This window comes from Prunus persica, chromosome G7, assembly GCF_000346465.2.
Source record: "Prunus persica cultivar Lovell chromosome G7, Prunus_persica_NCBIv2, whole genome shotgun sequence".
NCBI lineage: Eukaryota > Viridiplantae > Streptophyta > Magnoliopsida > Rosales > Rosaceae > Prunus > Prunus persica.
Window position 1 is genome coordinate 11,413,310 of NC_034015.1, and position 17,704 is coordinate 11,431,013.

A 17,704-nucleotide genomic window follows, 5' to 3' on the forward strand; every position below is an offset into this window, starting at 1 on the left:
GACATCTTGATTGTGTGTTCTAGGATTTGAAAGCCAGTTGGGCAAAACTTACACATTAAACTCGACGGTACGAGTGAATTTTATTAATAAACATAAAAAGATACACCTAGTCAAGGAGGACGTAATGAGCCTTACCCTCAAATGCATTTCTATCCATAAATAAAAGTTCCACAAATGCTAAAACTAAAACTAAACCAAAAGTAAATGCAATGCAAAACAAAACAAAACTATCGATGCTTAGAACTCTTAACTTCTTCAATTATCAATGCATTATCGATATTTTTAGAAAAGTCTCTTTCATCCCTAATTAAATTAAAACTATAATTAAAGATATATAGAAAATAGACGGAGAAAGAAGATGCTGATGTTGGGCAGCTAAAAGATAGAGAAACAAGTAGATGTCGCATAGTCAAAAGAGAAAGAGAGAGAAGATATAGCACCACTTGAATGGGTAGAGAAGATATGATATAGGGTTTACTTTTACTTTTTTTAATTTTGAATTGGGCTTATAACATATGTAGGTATTTTAAAATATATATATATTTCGACCCAAAAAATGTATTTTTTATTATAAAATTTTTGCGCTGGGCGGACACCCAACTGAATCGCCCCTGATTGTGTGTCTAAAAAACAACCTTTTTGTAATTTAGACTAACAGATTTAAAATTGTAACCAAGCCTCCCCCATTGGTTCTATGCCCGATTCATAATTCGAAAGTTTTTCTGGTCCTTGTGCTCAACAAAATCCTAAAAATGCTAAATTCTTATTGTTTTAAAAGATTATTATTATTATTTTTGGTTGAAAATAACTTACGCGAATGTTACTGAACTGGAAACCTCACACGGGTAGTCGCAGCCAGCCCCCCCCCCCGAGAGAAAGAAGAGCTAGCCAAGGACTTCGATTGCAATTTGAAGAACATCAAGGACTCGATAGCTAAGGCTAATTGAAGTGGATGGCTTGTGATTAGGGTTGGTCCTGCCTCCCTCCCGAGCTTAAAATTGTACAGTGAAAGCTCCTGAACTCAAGTGTAAGTTCTTTGCCACTATATATTTTGTAAACTGTATTTTCAGTAAGTAATTCCCCTGTTTAATCATCCCTTAGAGTTTACTTTTGGGGGAAATAAAGTGGTAAAATTCAAAAAATAATTATAAGTAAATTGGATCTTAGTTACATTCCACAGGAGTAGTAGCTAAAGCTACTTGCTGAATAATTCATGCAATTGATATTAAAATAATAGGAAATGCATCGCTTCGGTCTTTTTTGTGAATATATGTTTTTGCTAAAGACTTTGAGGCTTGATTGTAGAAAAAAAACATCTTGTTTGTAATCAAAACTTTAACTCTGTTGACAGAAATGTTCACTAATTGAGTTCCATTTCTTGGGATATTTTTGTTGAAGCATGGCTACAAATTCCGACGAAATCTTGCCCCTTGAGAGAATCAGAGGAACCATCATTCCCTCTCTCCTTGGCAGTCTCTCCAATGCCAAAATCTCCCTCTCTAACAGCCAAAGTGATTATGAGATCGACATGAGATCGACATGGCCACCCAAATCGAAAAGTTACGGAGAGACCTCGTTTACATCAGGCAGGCATTCACCGGGCTCAAGAATTTTGAAGAAAGCGCTAGCGCTCTTTTCAAGATTCTCCTACAACCGCTGCACAGCCTCCACCAACTCTTGGATCAGCCCACTCAATTCCACATCCATGACTCGCGAGAGAAGCAATTTCAATCCAAGCTTCGGGTCCACAGTGAGATAATCATCAAACTAAAACTCCTAATTCCGTCCCAGCACCAAATGGTGTTGAACAAGGCTAATCCTTTGTCACTGACTGGCGTTGTGTTCGATCCCAACAAAGTACTTGATCAATTGTCTGACTTACATTTCAGTAAGGTTTTTGGAGAGAGCCCCACTTTTAAAGATTTCCGGGTTGTATATAACAGTCTTTGTGTTACTACAAAGCTCTGCTTGTTGTGTTTTGCTGTGTTTCCAGCAAATGAGGTTATAAAGAAGGGGCTTCTGGTACATTGGTGGATTGGAGAAGGGTTCCTGAACCCTCCTGTTGATGGCAAAGAGACGGTCGTGGAAATTGCGGATGGTGTATTTGAAGAGTTAACAAAGAAGGGCTGCATTGAACCTCTTTACAAGAAACGGAGATCAGTTGTGCGTAGTTTTAAAATGCACCCTCTTATTCGTTCCGCAGTGATTGTGATTGCCAAAGATGTGAGATTCTTTGATTTTGATAGTAAAGGAAATCCCACTGCCAACTTTTCATGGTCTCACTGGGCTTGCTTGATGAATGGTTCTTCTCATCTGACATTGGCAAACAGACCCGATTTGGATCCAGAGAAGCTACAGACTATATTCAGTGTGAATGAGGCTTATCCAGATTTTTCTGAAGTTGACTGGTCTAGGTTAAGGAATGTGAAGGTTCTTTATCTTGGAAGGTGGCACAGCAGAGCTAATCATCACATTGAAGTAGATGACGTTGAATTCTTTAAAGGGTTGAGGTATATGAGACATTTGATTTTCTTCAGCCTACGAGGGATATCTAGGATTATGGAGCTTCCTGATTCACTGTGCAAGCTTTCTAGTCTGAGGATCTTGGATCTTAGTGCATGCCACAATTTAGAAATATTTCCAGAGACAATAGGCTTGCTTAAGATGCTCACTCATTTGGATATGTCTGAGTGTTACTTGCTGGAGCACATGCCTAAGGGGATTGCCTTGCTCTCAGAACTCCAAGTTCTTAATGGATTCATAATTTGTGCTCTTCATGATTTGTCCGCTTTGAAGAAGTTGAGGAAATTGACAATCAACACAAGCAGGGAGGATTTTCCCAGAGAAGAAGAGCTAATTGTTTTCCATCAGTTTGGATCGCTTCGAAAGCTAACAATAGCATGGGGAGGGTTGTACCTCCCAGCCATCCAGCTGGATAAACGTATTAAGCTGAAGAATATTGCTGCTCAACGCACAACATCAAACACTTTGAAGAGTAGTGGAGGTAACCAAACACAAGACAATGCTGCACCAGAGCCAGCAACACCAACTGGCATAAGAAACCATTTCCGTAAAATCCCTTCAAGTTTACCAGCCTTCAAGCGAATCACTGGAACTACTACCAGGAATCAGGAACATTTTAAAGAACTAGAGAAGCTGGATCTGCAGTGCTACCCTCAGATGACAGCACCCAGTTGGTTGATGCCTGGAAAGCTTAAGAGTCTAAAGAAACTCTACAGTAGAGGAGGGCAGCTCCAAAATCTAGGTCAAGTTCACGAGAATGACAAGTGGACAATTAGGATTTTACGTCTTAAGTTCTTGAGTGAATTAAAGCTGGATTGGAATGAACTCCAGGTGTCATTTCCAGACTTGATATATTTGGAGAAATATAGATGCCCTAAGCTCACTTTCTTCCCATGCGATGCGAGTGGCCCATGGCTGAAGCCCTGAACTTGAACAATGGAATCAGCACTGGTGGAACTCTTGGTATGTACATCCAAGGAGTTAAATTCAAGTGTTTACTCGATTGAAGTACGTTGTCCATTTTTGGCTAAAGTTGTGAGCCTTTTTTTGCTTCTTTGCTCAGAAAATTTAATTATGTTTCAAGTCTGCAATGCGAGAGAAGTTTGCTTTTTCAGTGAAAAACACTAAGAAAATACTTTTCTCATGCCTTTAGGTTCAGTGAAATTTAATCCTCCTCAAAAGTTGAATGTCAATTTTATTCAAGCTATTGAGAAAATGCTTTTGTTGAATATTATCAGGGGAATTTATAAATTACAGACAATCTGATACTTAATTGTCTGTGAAGACAATCACATGTCACTTTGAGTGGCCAAAATATGTAGTAGAAAGAGTAAAACAATATGTTTTTGGGACTACTTTGGACTTGGAAGTTTACTCCAACTTTAAGAGAACATGGGAACAAAGGGTTCTATTTTAACCTTTGGAGAGGGCTGGGCTTACAATGGTATTAAAAATATTTGGCTTTCGGAAGACTGCAGGGTTTACGCTTGAAGAGTCAATACAAAGTCCTAGGGTTTTCATCTGAAAAATTTTATGGGTTCAGAATTTTTGTTCATATGGGTAATAATTTTTTCCAGTTGCTGTTGTGTGTTTACATTTCTCACATTTTCTTGTTCTGTGTGCACTTATACATTAAGGCCATGTTTGGTGGGCCGGCTAGAAAAAGACTGGATTGGACTTCATAATTTGAACTGGACTAGTTGAGACTGGATTAGACTGAGTATGTTGTTTGGTGCTATAATTATTATCAGATTTTTTAAAGTGTCTTTTCTGTAAGTGGTTCTACAATTTTTCAGTTTTTGGATGAAAATCCACAGTTGTGGGAAACAAAGTTCAAAAGATTTCATTTCTCTGTGATCGAGAAGCAAGGCGAAGATGGAGATATCAACGGCTGCAAAGATGAACTTTTCTTCAGAGATCTGTACTCCTACACCAGGCATTTTCCTAAAGAGCACGATCGGTCTTTGGAAATCCATGGATCATATAGTCTTCCTAAAGGTTTTGAAAGTGTCCTGCAGCATGCCGATTATATATCCTTGGTTGATAATGACCGTATAAGTTGCCTATCTGAAATAGGTGCTGATAATGTGAAGGTAATGAAAGGCTGTTGGATTGAGAGATGCAGTGAAATTAAGAGCATTCTTCGTGGAGAAGAGGCAGATGTCAGACTGGGGAGCAGTTTAGAGATTCTTTGGATTTCAAACCTTCCAAAGTTGAGCAGTCTATACAATGGGAAAGAGGATCTGGAGTGCTTTAAGAACCTTAAACATTTGTATCTAGATTGCTGTCCAATGATTGTGAGTGCCTTTCCCTCATCCCAGCTGCTAGAAAACCTCGAAATTTTCCATGTTCAATTTTGTGAGAGATTGACAACTTTGTTTGAAAGTGATTCACCATCTGGATCTACATTGAAAAAGTTGAGGACGTTGTATCTGTTGGAACTGCCAGAGTTGACGCGCATTGGGATAAAATTGCAAGCTCCGGTGACTTTGGAAGTTATGGAATGCCCTAAGTTGTCCAAGGACCATCTTGATGTGGATAACCGTTTCTCCAAGTAATTCTATTGGTAAGTTTCCAGCTGTAGTTTATGTTTTGGTGATGGAACCCACTTTAGTCTAGTTAATATAAACATGTATTGTTTTCAGTTCTTTGAAACATCAGTGTGTAATAGCTTGGTGCAACAGAAACTAGGTTAAAACTTAACATCAAAGACCAAATATAAAAATAATATATATATATATAAATAATTACCTAAATTGCTGCAATAATGCCTGATATTGATACAAAGGCTTTCAACATAGCAAACATTCCAACTCAACATTGAGAAAATCTAGCGAAAGGTGGTGGACATTTATTTCAGCATTGTTGTATTTCATATTAGGCTTTATTTGTAAATGAATTTATTGATGTTTAGTTTTACTTGTTATTTTTTTCCCTTTTTTGTTAGATTACTGCCCATGAAGATGTTTCTGAAGTTTCTCAAGCTCAGCTATGGAAATTGGTGTCTGGTCATGTTGTTGGCTCACTCTCAATACAGGTAACAACTAACACCAGAATAATCAATCATTCAGTAGTTTTGTTTAAAGCTGTGATAATAATATTACTTTAAGTAAGACTAATCAATAGTCGTATTCGAGGTAAATCGTTACTACCTTGAATTTGAAAATCAAATAATTTGAGAATTCTTATACTCCCAATTGAAGCTCCAATTCCAATTCTCCTCAAGGTTTTTTTTATGTGAAATTTTTTAAAGTGTGAAAGATATGAAATTTTTGAAGTATAGTGCTTGATGAACTTAACTGAATGAAACTCCCAAAGTTATCTGCAGGCCACCTGATTGAAGTACGTTGTCCATTTTTGGCTAATGTTGTGAGCCTTTTTTTGCTTCTTTACTCAGAAAATTTAATTATGTTTCAAGTCTGCAATGCGAGAGAAGTTTGCTTAGTTCAGTGAAAACACTAAGAAAATACTTTTCTCATGCCTTTAGGTTCAGTGAAATTTAATCTAACTCAAAAGTTGAATGTCACTTTTATTCAAGCTATTGAGAAAATGCTTTTGTTAAATATTATCAGGGGAATTTATAAATTACAGACAATCTGATAATTGTCTGTGAAGACAATCACATGTCACTTTGAGTGGCCAAAATATGTAGTAGAAATAGTAAAACAATATGTTTTTGGGACTACTTTGGACTTGGAAGTTTACTCCAACTTTAAGAGACATGGGAACAAAGGGTTCTATTTTAACCATTGGAGAGGGCTGGGCTTACAATGGTATTAAAAATATTTGGCTTTCGGAAGACTGCAGGGTTTACGCTTGAAGAGTCAATACAAAGTCCTAGGGTTTTCATCTGAAAAATTTTATGGGTTCAGAATTTTTGTTCATATGGGTAATAATTTTTTCCAGTTGCTGTTGTGTGTTTACATTTCTCACATTTTCTTGTTCTGTGTGCACTTATACATTAAGGCCATGTTTGGTGGGCCGGCTAGAAGAAGACTGGATTGGACTTCATAATTTGAACTGGACTAGTTGAGACTGGATTAGATTGTTTGGTGCTATAATTATTATCAGATTTTTTAAAGTGTCTTTTCTTTATGAGATTAAAAACTATATATTTTTCCCATAATGAACAAAATTATAGTCTAGCAAAAGAGAAGTACAAAAATATAAATTGAAACAAAAGAAAAAAATCGATAGTATGAACCTATGAAATTTGAAAGATTCACCACAAGAACATATGAACATTTTGAAAAAATAATAAAAATTAACGCACAAACGAAAACTGGGTTCCAGATCGGACGAAAAATTAAAGCAATTTGAAAGATGTTAATGGGTTCCACATCTGAAAATTTTCAAAGGAATAAAAAACAAGATTGAAGAGAATACACGAAAACCAAGATAAAAACTCAGGACCATACAATTGGCCGAAAATTGTTTTAGCAGAAGAGGCGAAGCAGATCAAGAAATGGGCAGAAGAACGAAGCAGAAATGCGAGTAGAAGAACAAAAGAACAGAGCATTGGGACACAACAGAAAATGGGCTTCAATTTATGGAGTTAAAAACCATAGCTTTCGACATCTGAATTTCAGAGAAAAATAAAATAAAATATCAAGTCCAGTCCTTTGTGTCCATTTTAATTGAATGTATTCAATTCAGTTCGGCCCACCAAACAAGCCTAAGGCTCCTTTCTTTGTGTTTTCTACAAATTTGGTGCAGGTCATCAGGGCTTGGATTTGAAGATCCCAATTTGAGCAGCTCTGGTGATGCTAGAGTGTTAAATTTAGTTTTCTGAATGATGCTCTTAAGAGCACTTCCAGCGTTAGGGCTTTGCCCTGGCAACAGGCCCCCCCAAGCCCGATTTCATACTCTAGCGCAGGAAATCCAGCCCAGACAAGGCATGAGACCCACCAGCTTGGGCAAGCCCACAGGCAAAAATTGATTGGGCTGTTGCCTGTGGGCTGCTGACGTCAGCAGCTGATTTTCAAATATTTTTTTACTGTTGGACCCACCAGCCCACATTGTCCAATGGTTATAAGCCATGTGGCTTCTTCTGGAGCCTCCGATCAAAAAATCTTGCACAATCCAACGATTGTCCAATTTTTGGCTAAAAAAATATCAAAAAATTCTGGAAAATTTTTCTACACATACCTACCAATATTATTCACTTTCCACACCAATTTTAATTTCAAAATTTTATCCGAAAATTTTGTCTTGATTTTTAGGTGAGAATTTTACGATAAATATTAACACTTGGGAATCGAAAATCTTATCCGAAAAGCTTATCAAAATCAATGGTTTAAGTATAAAAAATAAATTTAAGTGAATAGTAATTGCCTTTGCCTTAGCATTTTGGGGTGAACCACAAATGGCAAGGTTACCACTATTCATGTGAATAGTAGCAGCCCTTGCCTTAGCCTTAGACCTTTGGGGTGGAGATGCTCTAAGAGGATGCACAAGGAAGAGAATGGGCCAAGGGTTCAGGGTTTAGGGCCTAAACCCTAAACTCAAAGAAGCAGAAGCATGGAGACTTTCAAGGGATTGAGTGTGTTGATGTCACAGGGCTGGTAAAACTTCTGGGGTTGAACTAAACGGAAGGCTCAACAAATTTGGATATATTATGCTGACAACTTCTGTTGGCATTGTGGAACATTAACAAAATCGTAGATAATTTAAAATTTAGCAATGTAGATAAGTTAGTCAAAAGCCAAAAGGTGCTTTAGTTGATACCCTGTGCAATTATTTGGATCTTTTTGCCTTAACATTACTTAATGATACATTGATTGGGCCACCATGTTCCCCAAATTGTTAGGTTTCTTTTTACCATATGTTTCATTCTTTTCTATTATATCAAATTTAGGAGGCTTAGTGATGCAGGGCAGCGGTTATAAGTTGCTGTCTAGTAACCCAAACATACCCAAAATACAGAGAATAGAAGGATAAAGAATAGAACCGAAGTTGGAACGAAGATAATTGAGTTCTAGGGGAAATTCCAACAGAAACTCTATAGAGTTACGTCTGAGAATATATTCATTAACAAAAACTTCATACAAGAGTCTCTAACTAGCCTATTTATTCTAGAATACAGAAAACCTAATTGACATAGGAAAAAACCTAAACAGGATATTAAACCAAATCCTAGTAATTAAGAATAGGAAAATAAAAGAAGTAAATAATAATTTAAAGTAAATAGAACCCTAGCCCAATTGACTGACGGGCCTAAGTAATCTTAGAGAGCTTCCTACGTGCTCCTGCATCACTTAGCAAGACAAAAAAATTTAATAAATCTAACAATTTCATTTATAAGATATTTTACAGGAATTCTGCCGGCACAATCCCCTGCATAAAAGTGTGCATGAACCAATTTGCTGCTTTCAATGTGTGATCTTGGATATGCTGATCAGAAAATTATATTCATGAGGATTATTTACAAAGCAAAAGTGAAAACTGATAATAGCTGAAGCCTTTGGACTGCTTCTCAAACAAGAAACCAACAAGGCCATAATACTCTGCTGCTATATCATATGGATGCCAACTTGATTAAAATTTGAACAGATTAAGTGGTTAACCCTCTTTATTATATAGCAAAGGGACAAGCAGAAAATCAACAATGATCTGCTAAGCTGTGATTATGCATACTATGTATGAAATGTATGGAATCAGAACCAGTAAATTTGAAACAAATCTTAGACATTCTGAGAATTTAGAATTTTCTTTTAACAGTATCCTGTTCGGTGGATATTGATGTTACACTGAGAACACTCAAACACCAATCCTTCACAAGGTTTACCACATGCCTCACAAGGTAGAATGTTATCTCTCTTATCAAAAGGAATGACGCTCTTTTTCTTCTCAACAAGGGTGACAAGGTGTTGGTGAGCATGCTTGTAAGTGCTCCCTAACTTGACATGGCGATACCTCCCAACAACGCAATGAGGATGACAATCGAAGTCACAATCTTTGCAGTAATAAAACCAATGTGTTGAGTCTCGTTCTCCTTCGCATATTTGACAATAACATTCTCCCAGTTCATGTTTAACCCGACGATGTGTGAGCTTGAGAGGATGATTGTCATACCTGTGACTTGCGGTAAGAGGTAGTTGAATGCATTGGATACACAGATGAAAATTGCAGTTGACACAACTGAAGCGGACAGCTGGTTGACTATAATCACCACAACCTCGACAAGAAGGGTTGCTCCTTCTTAATATGCCTCTTATTGACGATATGTAGGACTGCCCCTTGTCATCCTTTGTGTTGAAGGTGAGGGGGTGTCTATGAGCCGGATGTGTAAGAGAGTTGGAAAGAGTATTGCATTGGAGGTCAAGGTAGAACTGGCATCTTTCACAGCTGTAGAGGAAGCCGTGGCTAAAGCTGCTGCATGCATGGCACTCGAACATGCCATCCGTAGACGGTGCCTTTGGGAGGAGTTTGAGCAAGTGTGGGTGAAATGGGTGAAGCCTCTCCGTTGGTAATTGAGCACATGTCTTGTGGAGAAAGAAATGACAATCATCTTCTTCTTGTTTTGTACAGCTATAAAAGGCATCTGTGATCGGTTCGATGCAACCGTCACAAGTAATTCTATCATCTTTTTGCACTTCATCTCTCAGGACCAAAAAATGCTGATGACTAAAGTGTTTGATTTGTGCAGCTAATTCTATCCGGTCGTCGCCCTGCTGGGCCTCACCAAGCATCGTAGCTTTAGACTCATCGTCAACGATTTTGGTAGTTGTATGGCCATGCCTTTCTTTCTCCAGCGCAATTATTTCATTTCGAACGTCCTCCTTCATTACGCATCTATTGTGAGCAATGCAACTGCAATGTTGACAAGAATATACAGCTCTTTCTTTCTTCATGGGTTTGTGGCAGACTCTGCAGAATTGATTCCGGGGCTGAACCACCCCAAAGGACCACTTGAGCACGAGAGGGTGTTGGTGCGCAGTTATTCTGATCTGGCGTGGTAACGAAGTGCATTCCTCATGGACCAAAAGCTGGCAGATGCTGCAGAGATAAGCGACACCATTCCCATGTTTGTTACATGCATCGCAAGTGAATTTCATTCGCTTCCGAAGGACGGTGAATTGGTGGTCATGGCAGTCATAATTTCCAATGTTTCGCCAATTGGAAGCACATTTGAGGTCAAGGTTGAAGTCACATTGGGAACAAGTGTAAGTATGGTTGTCTCTACAGCGTTGGGAACATACATCACACTTAGTCATCGAGTAGTATCTAGGTTTGCGAAGAATAAGTGGGTGCTTCCGGTGCATTGGATGTTGAATCTCACGGGGTAGCTTTGCACATGATTTATGGAGAGTGAGGTTGGGAGGATCTTTGTTTCCATTATAGCCAGGGCCAACGACCGGGTCACCGCACATATTGCAAAAAACCAGTCGACCATACTGATTAGGTTGCAGTTCCGTGAATATGCAGGGACGCTGCAATTTGTTAAGCTCATTTTCTCTCCCTATCTGTCAACAATCACTAATTTAGTATATGCAAACTGCTACTGAAAGATTATATATTAGCATGAATTGTATAATTAATTATAATCAGTCTAGATTTTATTATTTCCAATCTAGCTAGCCTGGTGGTGCTACTTGGACAACATTAACTGGTCAGTCTATAATCGAGGTATGACTTGCCTATGTCACCTCTATCAAAGACATGACCATAATTCTGATCCAAATAGTTTATTATATATTGTCCAATACGGATGTCCGGACGTTATAATTGTGCGGACTTCATGTATTTTCTACTATATCCTCTTTGCTTTCCTCCTTGTTTACAATGACGTCCACATAGTAATAACGTCTGGACGTCTGGATGAGAGAAGAATACTGTATATATATGTGTGTGTGTATGAACCGCATTCACTGGCCACCTTGAAATCAATAATAATTCTCTAATTAGGGCGAGACTCACATTTTGTATAGTCACGCATCCAATTGGAAAAACATATATCTATATGGAATATAACTATAAGTCAGGCTATGAACAATATTAATTTTCAACAAAATTGATTCAGAAAATCATACGGAAATGGTAGGAAAGAGGGCATGAGAAAAAGTTACTCACACAATATAATTCTGATCGGTGGATATTTACATGACACTTAGAGCATTCAAAGACCAATCCTTCGCAAGGTCCACCGCACAATTGACAAGGAAGAATGCTACTTCTCTTATCGAAAGGAATGACGCTCTTTCTCTTATCGATGAGGGTGACTAGGTGTGGGTGAGCACTAATCTTGAAAGTACTCCCTAACTTGACTTTGGGATACCTCCCCAGAATGCAATAAGTATGGCAATCAAAGTCACAATCCTCGCATGAGTACAACCATTCTCGTTCATATTGTTTTCCTTCACATATTTCACAATAACCATCTCTTTTAAAGATGAGTTTGAGAGGATGATCGTCATATCTGTGCTTAGCAGTCAAAGGTACCTTAACACATTGGATACAAAAATTGAAGATATCATGATAGCCGTCATTTGTCAGAGAACTGAAGCGAGCAAAAGTTTCTCCAATAGATGTATCACAACCATGGCAATAGTTGTAGTACTTCTCCCAGCTTCTGTTGAAAAAGAGGCGATCTTCATAAAACTCATGTGTAAGGGACTCTGAAAGCGAAATGCACTCAAGGTCAAAGTATAAGTCAAATTTGCTACAGTAGTATGCAAAGCCTTGGCAAAGGTTCCTGCACAAGTGACACCAGAACACACGGTCAGTAGAAGGAGCCCATGGGAGCAGTGTAAGAGGAAGTGGGTGAAGTGGGTGAAGCAGCTTTGTAGGTAATTGAGCACATGTTTTGTGGAGGAAGAAATGGCAACGTTCATTTTCTGTACAACTATAATATGCGTTAGTGATGGGCCCGATGCAACCATCGCAAGTACGGGATTTATTGTCTTCATCTTTAACCTCATCATTCAGGGCTAAGAGATGTTGATGACTAAAGTGTTTGATTTGATGTTCAGCTAATTCTCTTTGGTACTCCACCATGTTGATCTGCTGGGACGCTCCAAGTATCATATTTTTCGACTGATCCTCAACAATGTCGGTGGTTGTAACATCACGGAAGCTCTCATGTGTTGCACATTTAGTGTGGGCAACATAACCGCAGCATTGACAAGAATAAACGGCACGATGCTTTTTCATGCTCGTATAGCATACTTTGCAAAATGGGTTGCTTCGGCGAATTTCTTCAAGGGACCATGTGAGCATGAGAGAGTGTTGGTGCCCGGTTATTTTGATGTCGCGTGGTAACGAAGGAGTGCATCTCTTGTGGACTAGGAGCTGGCAGATGCTGCAAAAGTAAGGGATACCATTCCCATATGATCCACAAGCATCACAATTGAATTTTATTCGCTTCCGAAAGATGGTGAATGTGTGCTCGTGACGATCATTTTCAATAATATTTTGCCAATTGGAAGCACATTTGAGGTCAAGGTTGAAATGGCATAAAGAACAATTATAAGCCAAGCTGGCTTTGTAACGTTGGTCACAGGCAGCACAAGTGTATTTTGTAGGTGTGAGGAGAACAAGTGGGTGTTTGCGGTGCAAAGGGTGTTCGATCTCACGGGGTAGCTCGGCACATGATTTATGGAGAGTGAAGCCAGGAGGATACTTGTTGCAAGTGTAGCTAGGGCCAAGCACAGGATCCCCGCATGCATTGCAAAAAACTAGTCGACCATCTTCTTTCTTCTGCTCTTCCTTGTACGTCAAGGGATGCTTGTGACTGAAATGTTGAAGCTCCATTTCTCTCTCTGCTCTCAGCAATAAATGTTTACAGAGAAAACAACTGCTACCACCAATTGATCATATATAAAACATAAATTGTATAAGCTTCTCAGAATTTGATTAAAGTTTCATTTTCATTGGTCTTGATATTTAGACAATGAAATATCAAAATGTGGGTGAACATTCGTAAAACCAAATAAGTTTAAAAATTCTACAAAAATAATACTTGTACATATTTTCCTAAATCTGAAAGCACAAAATAGGATAGAGTGGAGGTTTTCATACCTGAATTAAGGATGACTTGCGTGACATGGATGTGACCGTGGCTCTAGAGCTAGCAAGAGTAATTTTATTAAATTTTTTTTGGGTGATCACTAGCTAATGAATAAGTAAATGGTGTGATGCTGAAAGATAGACTAGTGACATATAAAAGTGGAAATGTAGCAACAAGATATGTGTGTGTGTATATATACAGAGCAAGCACTCTTTAGTGAATTCTTTGCTGGGGAGTGAAGTAATGAATATATACGCAGAAACAAAGTATTGAAATGTGCATCTAACCTATAAGTAAGCATTCAGAGGATTCTTTGCTGCGGACAGAAGTATACACTTTATATAAAAAGAGAAAAGAAAAGAAAAGAACTTGAGTTTTGCATGTGACTGCTTATTCTTTTTTCTTCAATGATAACGCAATTGGTGAGTTCTCTTTTACTTACAGTCCCCGAGACAAGAGGCAAATTAGTTATTCAAATCGTACTTTACTTGCTTTCCCATGTAGATATTTGAATTTGAATTTCTTGAAACTTCATTAGTGTATTGATCTGTTGTCTTTGCCGATTATTTTGAATTTATTCTGGTATTGAAGATTGATTTGTTAACTATCAAAAGATTTTGAACAGATTTTGACGTTCTTTTCTATTTGACAATTAATATAAGAAATATATTAATACTCTTGTCTATTTGACAAAGGAGTTGATAACTATCAAAAGAAAAGTTGTCAATAGGGTCTAGTCCAGTGGAAAATGGCATTAACTTGCATAAAGAGGTTTCAAGCTTGAACTCCCATAACATCTTAGTTCTGTGTGTGTGTGTGTGAAAAACTTTGTCCCCTGTAATTTAGATTATCGTTTGTACTTCCAAAAAAAAAAAAAACTATCAAAAGAATAGTTACACTACACAAAAGCTTGGTGTGTTGAAGATTGGCTCGCAAAAATGATGCTAAAAGGAAGTGGAAACAAGCAATGGCTGCAAGGAGGAGCAGCAAAGAAGAAGAAGTCGCAAGAGGAAGCTGTTGTTGCAGGCGACCAGTTGTTTTTTGCCAAGAGCAGCGAAGTCGTGAATTCTTACATACTAGTGAATTTCTCAGATGGATCACCAAGAGGACGTAGGCATGGGGCCGAACCTCTATAAATTTTTGTGTTTTTGTGTGTTTGTTTTCCCTCTTCGGTGTGCGTGTGTTTTATTCTCAAAGGGGTTCTTGTGTGTGCCATTGCATAGTCCATCAACGACAAGGCCTTGGAGTGTTTGTACACAAGAAGTGGTATTAGTAGCTAGCCTAGGTTGGCAGCATATATTGGTTTATGCCCAAGTGCTTTTACAATCCTACAATCCAAGAAGGTGAGGAGCAAGGAGTTCGGCATGGGGGGATCTCTCTTCTACACAAGAGATCCAGGTTATCCAAGTTTAGTATTAGGTGGAGCACCTTTTTACCTAAGGTGCATCAAGGCAAGAGGTTTCTTGCTATTTTGGAGCTCTTAGGAATTACTAGAACGATTTCCAAGAGGTGAAAGAGGTTATTTGGGGTCAACAATTGTCCATTGGTGATTTTAGTTCACCAAGGTGGAGAGTGTTGAAGATTGGCTCGCAAAAATGATGCAAGGAGGAAGTGGAAACAAGCAATGGCTGCAAGAAGGAGCAGCGAAGAAGAAGAAGTAGCAAGAGGAAGCTGTTATTGCACACGATCGGTCGTTGTTGGCTAGGTGACCTGTCATTTTTTGAGGAGAGCAGCGAAGTTGCCACTTCTCCTGGTAACTGGTCGCTTGGCAAAACGACCAGTCGTCGCGTCAATTAGTTCGTGTGCTGTTTCGGCGTTTTGGGGTGTTTGACTTGGTTTTCCTATTATTTTGGGATTTTCTAGCCTAATTTAATAGGGTTTTGGTTTCCTATTCCTAGTTAACTTGTAGCAAAAGTCCTATGCATCATAAATAAGACTTTTAGAGCTAGGTTAAATAAAAAAGAGAGGAGAATTCAAGAGTGAATTTTCAAGGCAGAAATGCAACACAAAAATTCAAGGGTGAATTCTTGAGTGTTTACAAGGACATCAAAAGCTTTGAGCAAGGGCGAGAGAAAAGAGGGCTAGGGTTCCTGTGAGAGCTAAGGGGGTTCAAGATTGTAACCAAAGTTGTTCTTACATACTAGTGAATTTCTCAGATGGATCACCAAGAGAACGTAGGCACGAGGCCGAACCTCTATAAATTTGTGTTCTTGTGTGTTTGCTTTCTCTTTTTGATGTACGTGTGTTTTATTCTCAAAGGAGTTCATGTGTGTGCTATCGCATAGTCCATCAATGACAAAGTCTTGGATTGTTTGCGTACAACATGGTGTTCACTATTTATATCAAGCATAGAATAGACAATGATGCGTTACTTCATTAACTTAGAAAAGGGATTCTGATCCTCTGTATTTACCCATAGTTTGTTAAATCTAAGCCACTCAACAATCTAACGACTTAACACACGACACGTTATCAAACATTTAAGTCAGGTTCTTTTATTTTATTTTTCCAGAACTTATTAATCTTGTCTTATATAGCAACAAGCCATACCAACACAAAAACAGAATAAATAAATAAATAATACAGAAATGAATTTAAAGCAAGCTTATGCAAGTTTCAAACAATCAAAATATAATCAGTTCATGACAGGGTGTTTTGAACAACAAATTAACACCTAAACTTAAACAAAAGAAAATGAATAAAGCAGAAAATGAAGATAATGAAATTAAAGATAGATAGAGAGCAAACCTGATGAGTGGTTGGTACAAAAGAGCAATGAGAGTTTGCTTTACAACTGGGAGAGTAAAGTCAACTGTTTAATCTCTTCACCACAAGGTCCACAAACCCCCTCCCCCCTTTGAGTGAGCCAAAGAGCATCGTCTTGATTAGGCCTCATCATTTGGCCCGCGGGCTCATGGGCCGATAGGAGCCCGCTCGGCCCATCGAAAAAAAGTCCGGCCAAGCTCGTTATGGGCTTTGAGATGGCCCGGCCCGCCTTGGGCCGGGCTAGGTTTGGGCTTAGGTGTCTGAAGTCCGACCCGATTAAGCCCAAGAAATCCCAGCCCGGCCCGTTAGGCCCGCATACATATATAATTATGTATAAATAAGAGTTTAGGTTTGAGATTATATCACTTAAATCACATATGTAATTTGTTTCATTTCATTTACTTTTCTTTACTCATTCCTAGTTTATAATTGAATGATCAGCACATTAATTTGTGTCAATTATTAATTCAACAATTATATATATATATATATAAATAAGATGAACAACATATCACATCACCAAATATAATCATATCACGAAACATAATCGTACCACCAAATATAATCATGCTTTTCTTGAACATGTCACCAAATATTTGAATATTTATTCATACCATCCTTTAAATTTTTTTTTTTTATACTTATTATTTTTTAAAATTATTTCTTAAAACGTATTACGATCTAATTATGTAATAACCTCAAAAATAATACTTGGTTTTATTATTTTTGTGAAAAATCTTATAAGTTGTGTGACTTTATTGGGTATTTTATGAATTTGGTTTGAAGTGAAAATATTGGAATTAAGTGAGTTTAATCTCAAATTTGGACTAAATGTCTTTATGATTAAGTTTATGATTTTTTTAAAATGAAGTAGGGTCTGTTGGGTTTAGCCCGGCCCGGCTCGATGGGCTTTCTCAAGCCCGGCTTATGGGTCCGGCTTGGACTTTGAATTTTCTAAAAAAATCTGACCCGGCCTGACCCGATATTTTCTCTTTCCTCTTTAAAGCCATGCCCGGCCCGGCCCATTGACGAGCCCTAGTCTTGATCACGAGGGCTGCCCTCAACTCTGGACTCTTATAGCAAGCAAACCAATCACTTTGGAGAACCTGGTGGGCCAGTCAAAGCATCATAAAAGTTAAGAAAAGGAGAAGTGAAAGAATCCAATTTTTCTTTCTTTTTTTCTTTATCTTTATTGAGGTTCACTCTCTCAATCAGTCTCAAATAAATCCAACTCGATTAATTCCATATATTGATGGAGCTCTCAAGTTCGAATTCGTCATTTTTAAGTAATTAATAAAAATAGAATTTTTTAAGGTATAGAGTAAGAATTTGTATCCAATTAGTTTCTACTCAAACCTAATGAGAACGAGCAAATTGGACTAGAAACCCACATTTGGATCCAATTAG

At 38.0% G+C, this 17,704-nt stretch overlaps 2 protein-coding genes across 10 annotated transcripts; one reads left to right on the forward strand and one right to left on the reverse strand.

The window, feature by feature from the left end:
• Nucleotides 839-7,623, forward strand: LOC18769847 (disease resistance RPP13-like protein 4). 9 transcript variants are annotated; one of them, XM_020569340.1, is made up of 3 exons: nucleotides 839-1,027; nucleotides 1,352-5,089; nucleotides 5,471-5,739. In XM_020569340.1, the coding sequence occupies exon 2, from the start codon at nucleotides 1,540-1,542 to the stop codon at nucleotides 3,448-3,450; it is 1,911 nt and encodes a 636-aa protein (XP_020424929.1). In that variant the 5' UTR covers nucleotides 839-1,027; nucleotides 1,352-1,539; the 3' UTR covers nucleotides 3,451-5,089; nucleotides 5,471-5,739. The 9 variants fall into 9 exon arrangements, with proteins under 9 accessions (XP_020424929.1, XP_020424930.1, XP_020424932.1 ...); XM_020569341.1 differs by having other exon boundaries at nucleotides 1,399-5,089; XM_020569343.1 differs by lacking the exon at nucleotides 839-1,027 and adding an exon at nucleotides 7,240-7,623 and having other exon boundaries at nucleotides 1,053-5,089; nucleotides 5,471-5,560.
• LOC18770509 lies at nucleotides 7,802-13,676 on the reverse strand. The gene is made up of 3 exons (XM_007203187.2): nucleotides 13,543-13,676; nucleotides 11,596-13,318; nucleotides 7,802-10,988 (listed from the first exon to the last, which is right to left on the reverse strand). The coding sequence occupies exons 2-3, from the start codon at nucleotides 13,273-13,275 to the stop codon at nucleotides 9,237-9,239; spliced, it is 3,432 nt and encodes a 1,143-aa protein (XP_007203249.2). The 5' UTR covers nucleotides 13,276-13,318; nucleotides 13,543-13,676; the 3' UTR covers nucleotides 7,802-9,236.

Excerpts from the sequence above, each read along its gene's own strand:
- LOC18769847 (XM_020569340.1), top strand. The coding sequence starts at position 1,540 with ATGGCCACCCAAATCGAAAAGTTACGGAGAGACCTCGTTTACATCAGG.
- LOC18770509 (XM_007203187.2), bottom strand. The coding sequence starts at position 13,275 with ATGGAGCTTCAACATTTCAGTCACAAGCATCCCTTGACGTACAAGGAA. Across the intron at positions 10,989-11,595 it reads ACCGATCAGAATTATATTGT|ATAGGGAGAGAAAATGAGCT; the intron begins GTGAGTAACTTT and ends GATTGTTGACAG.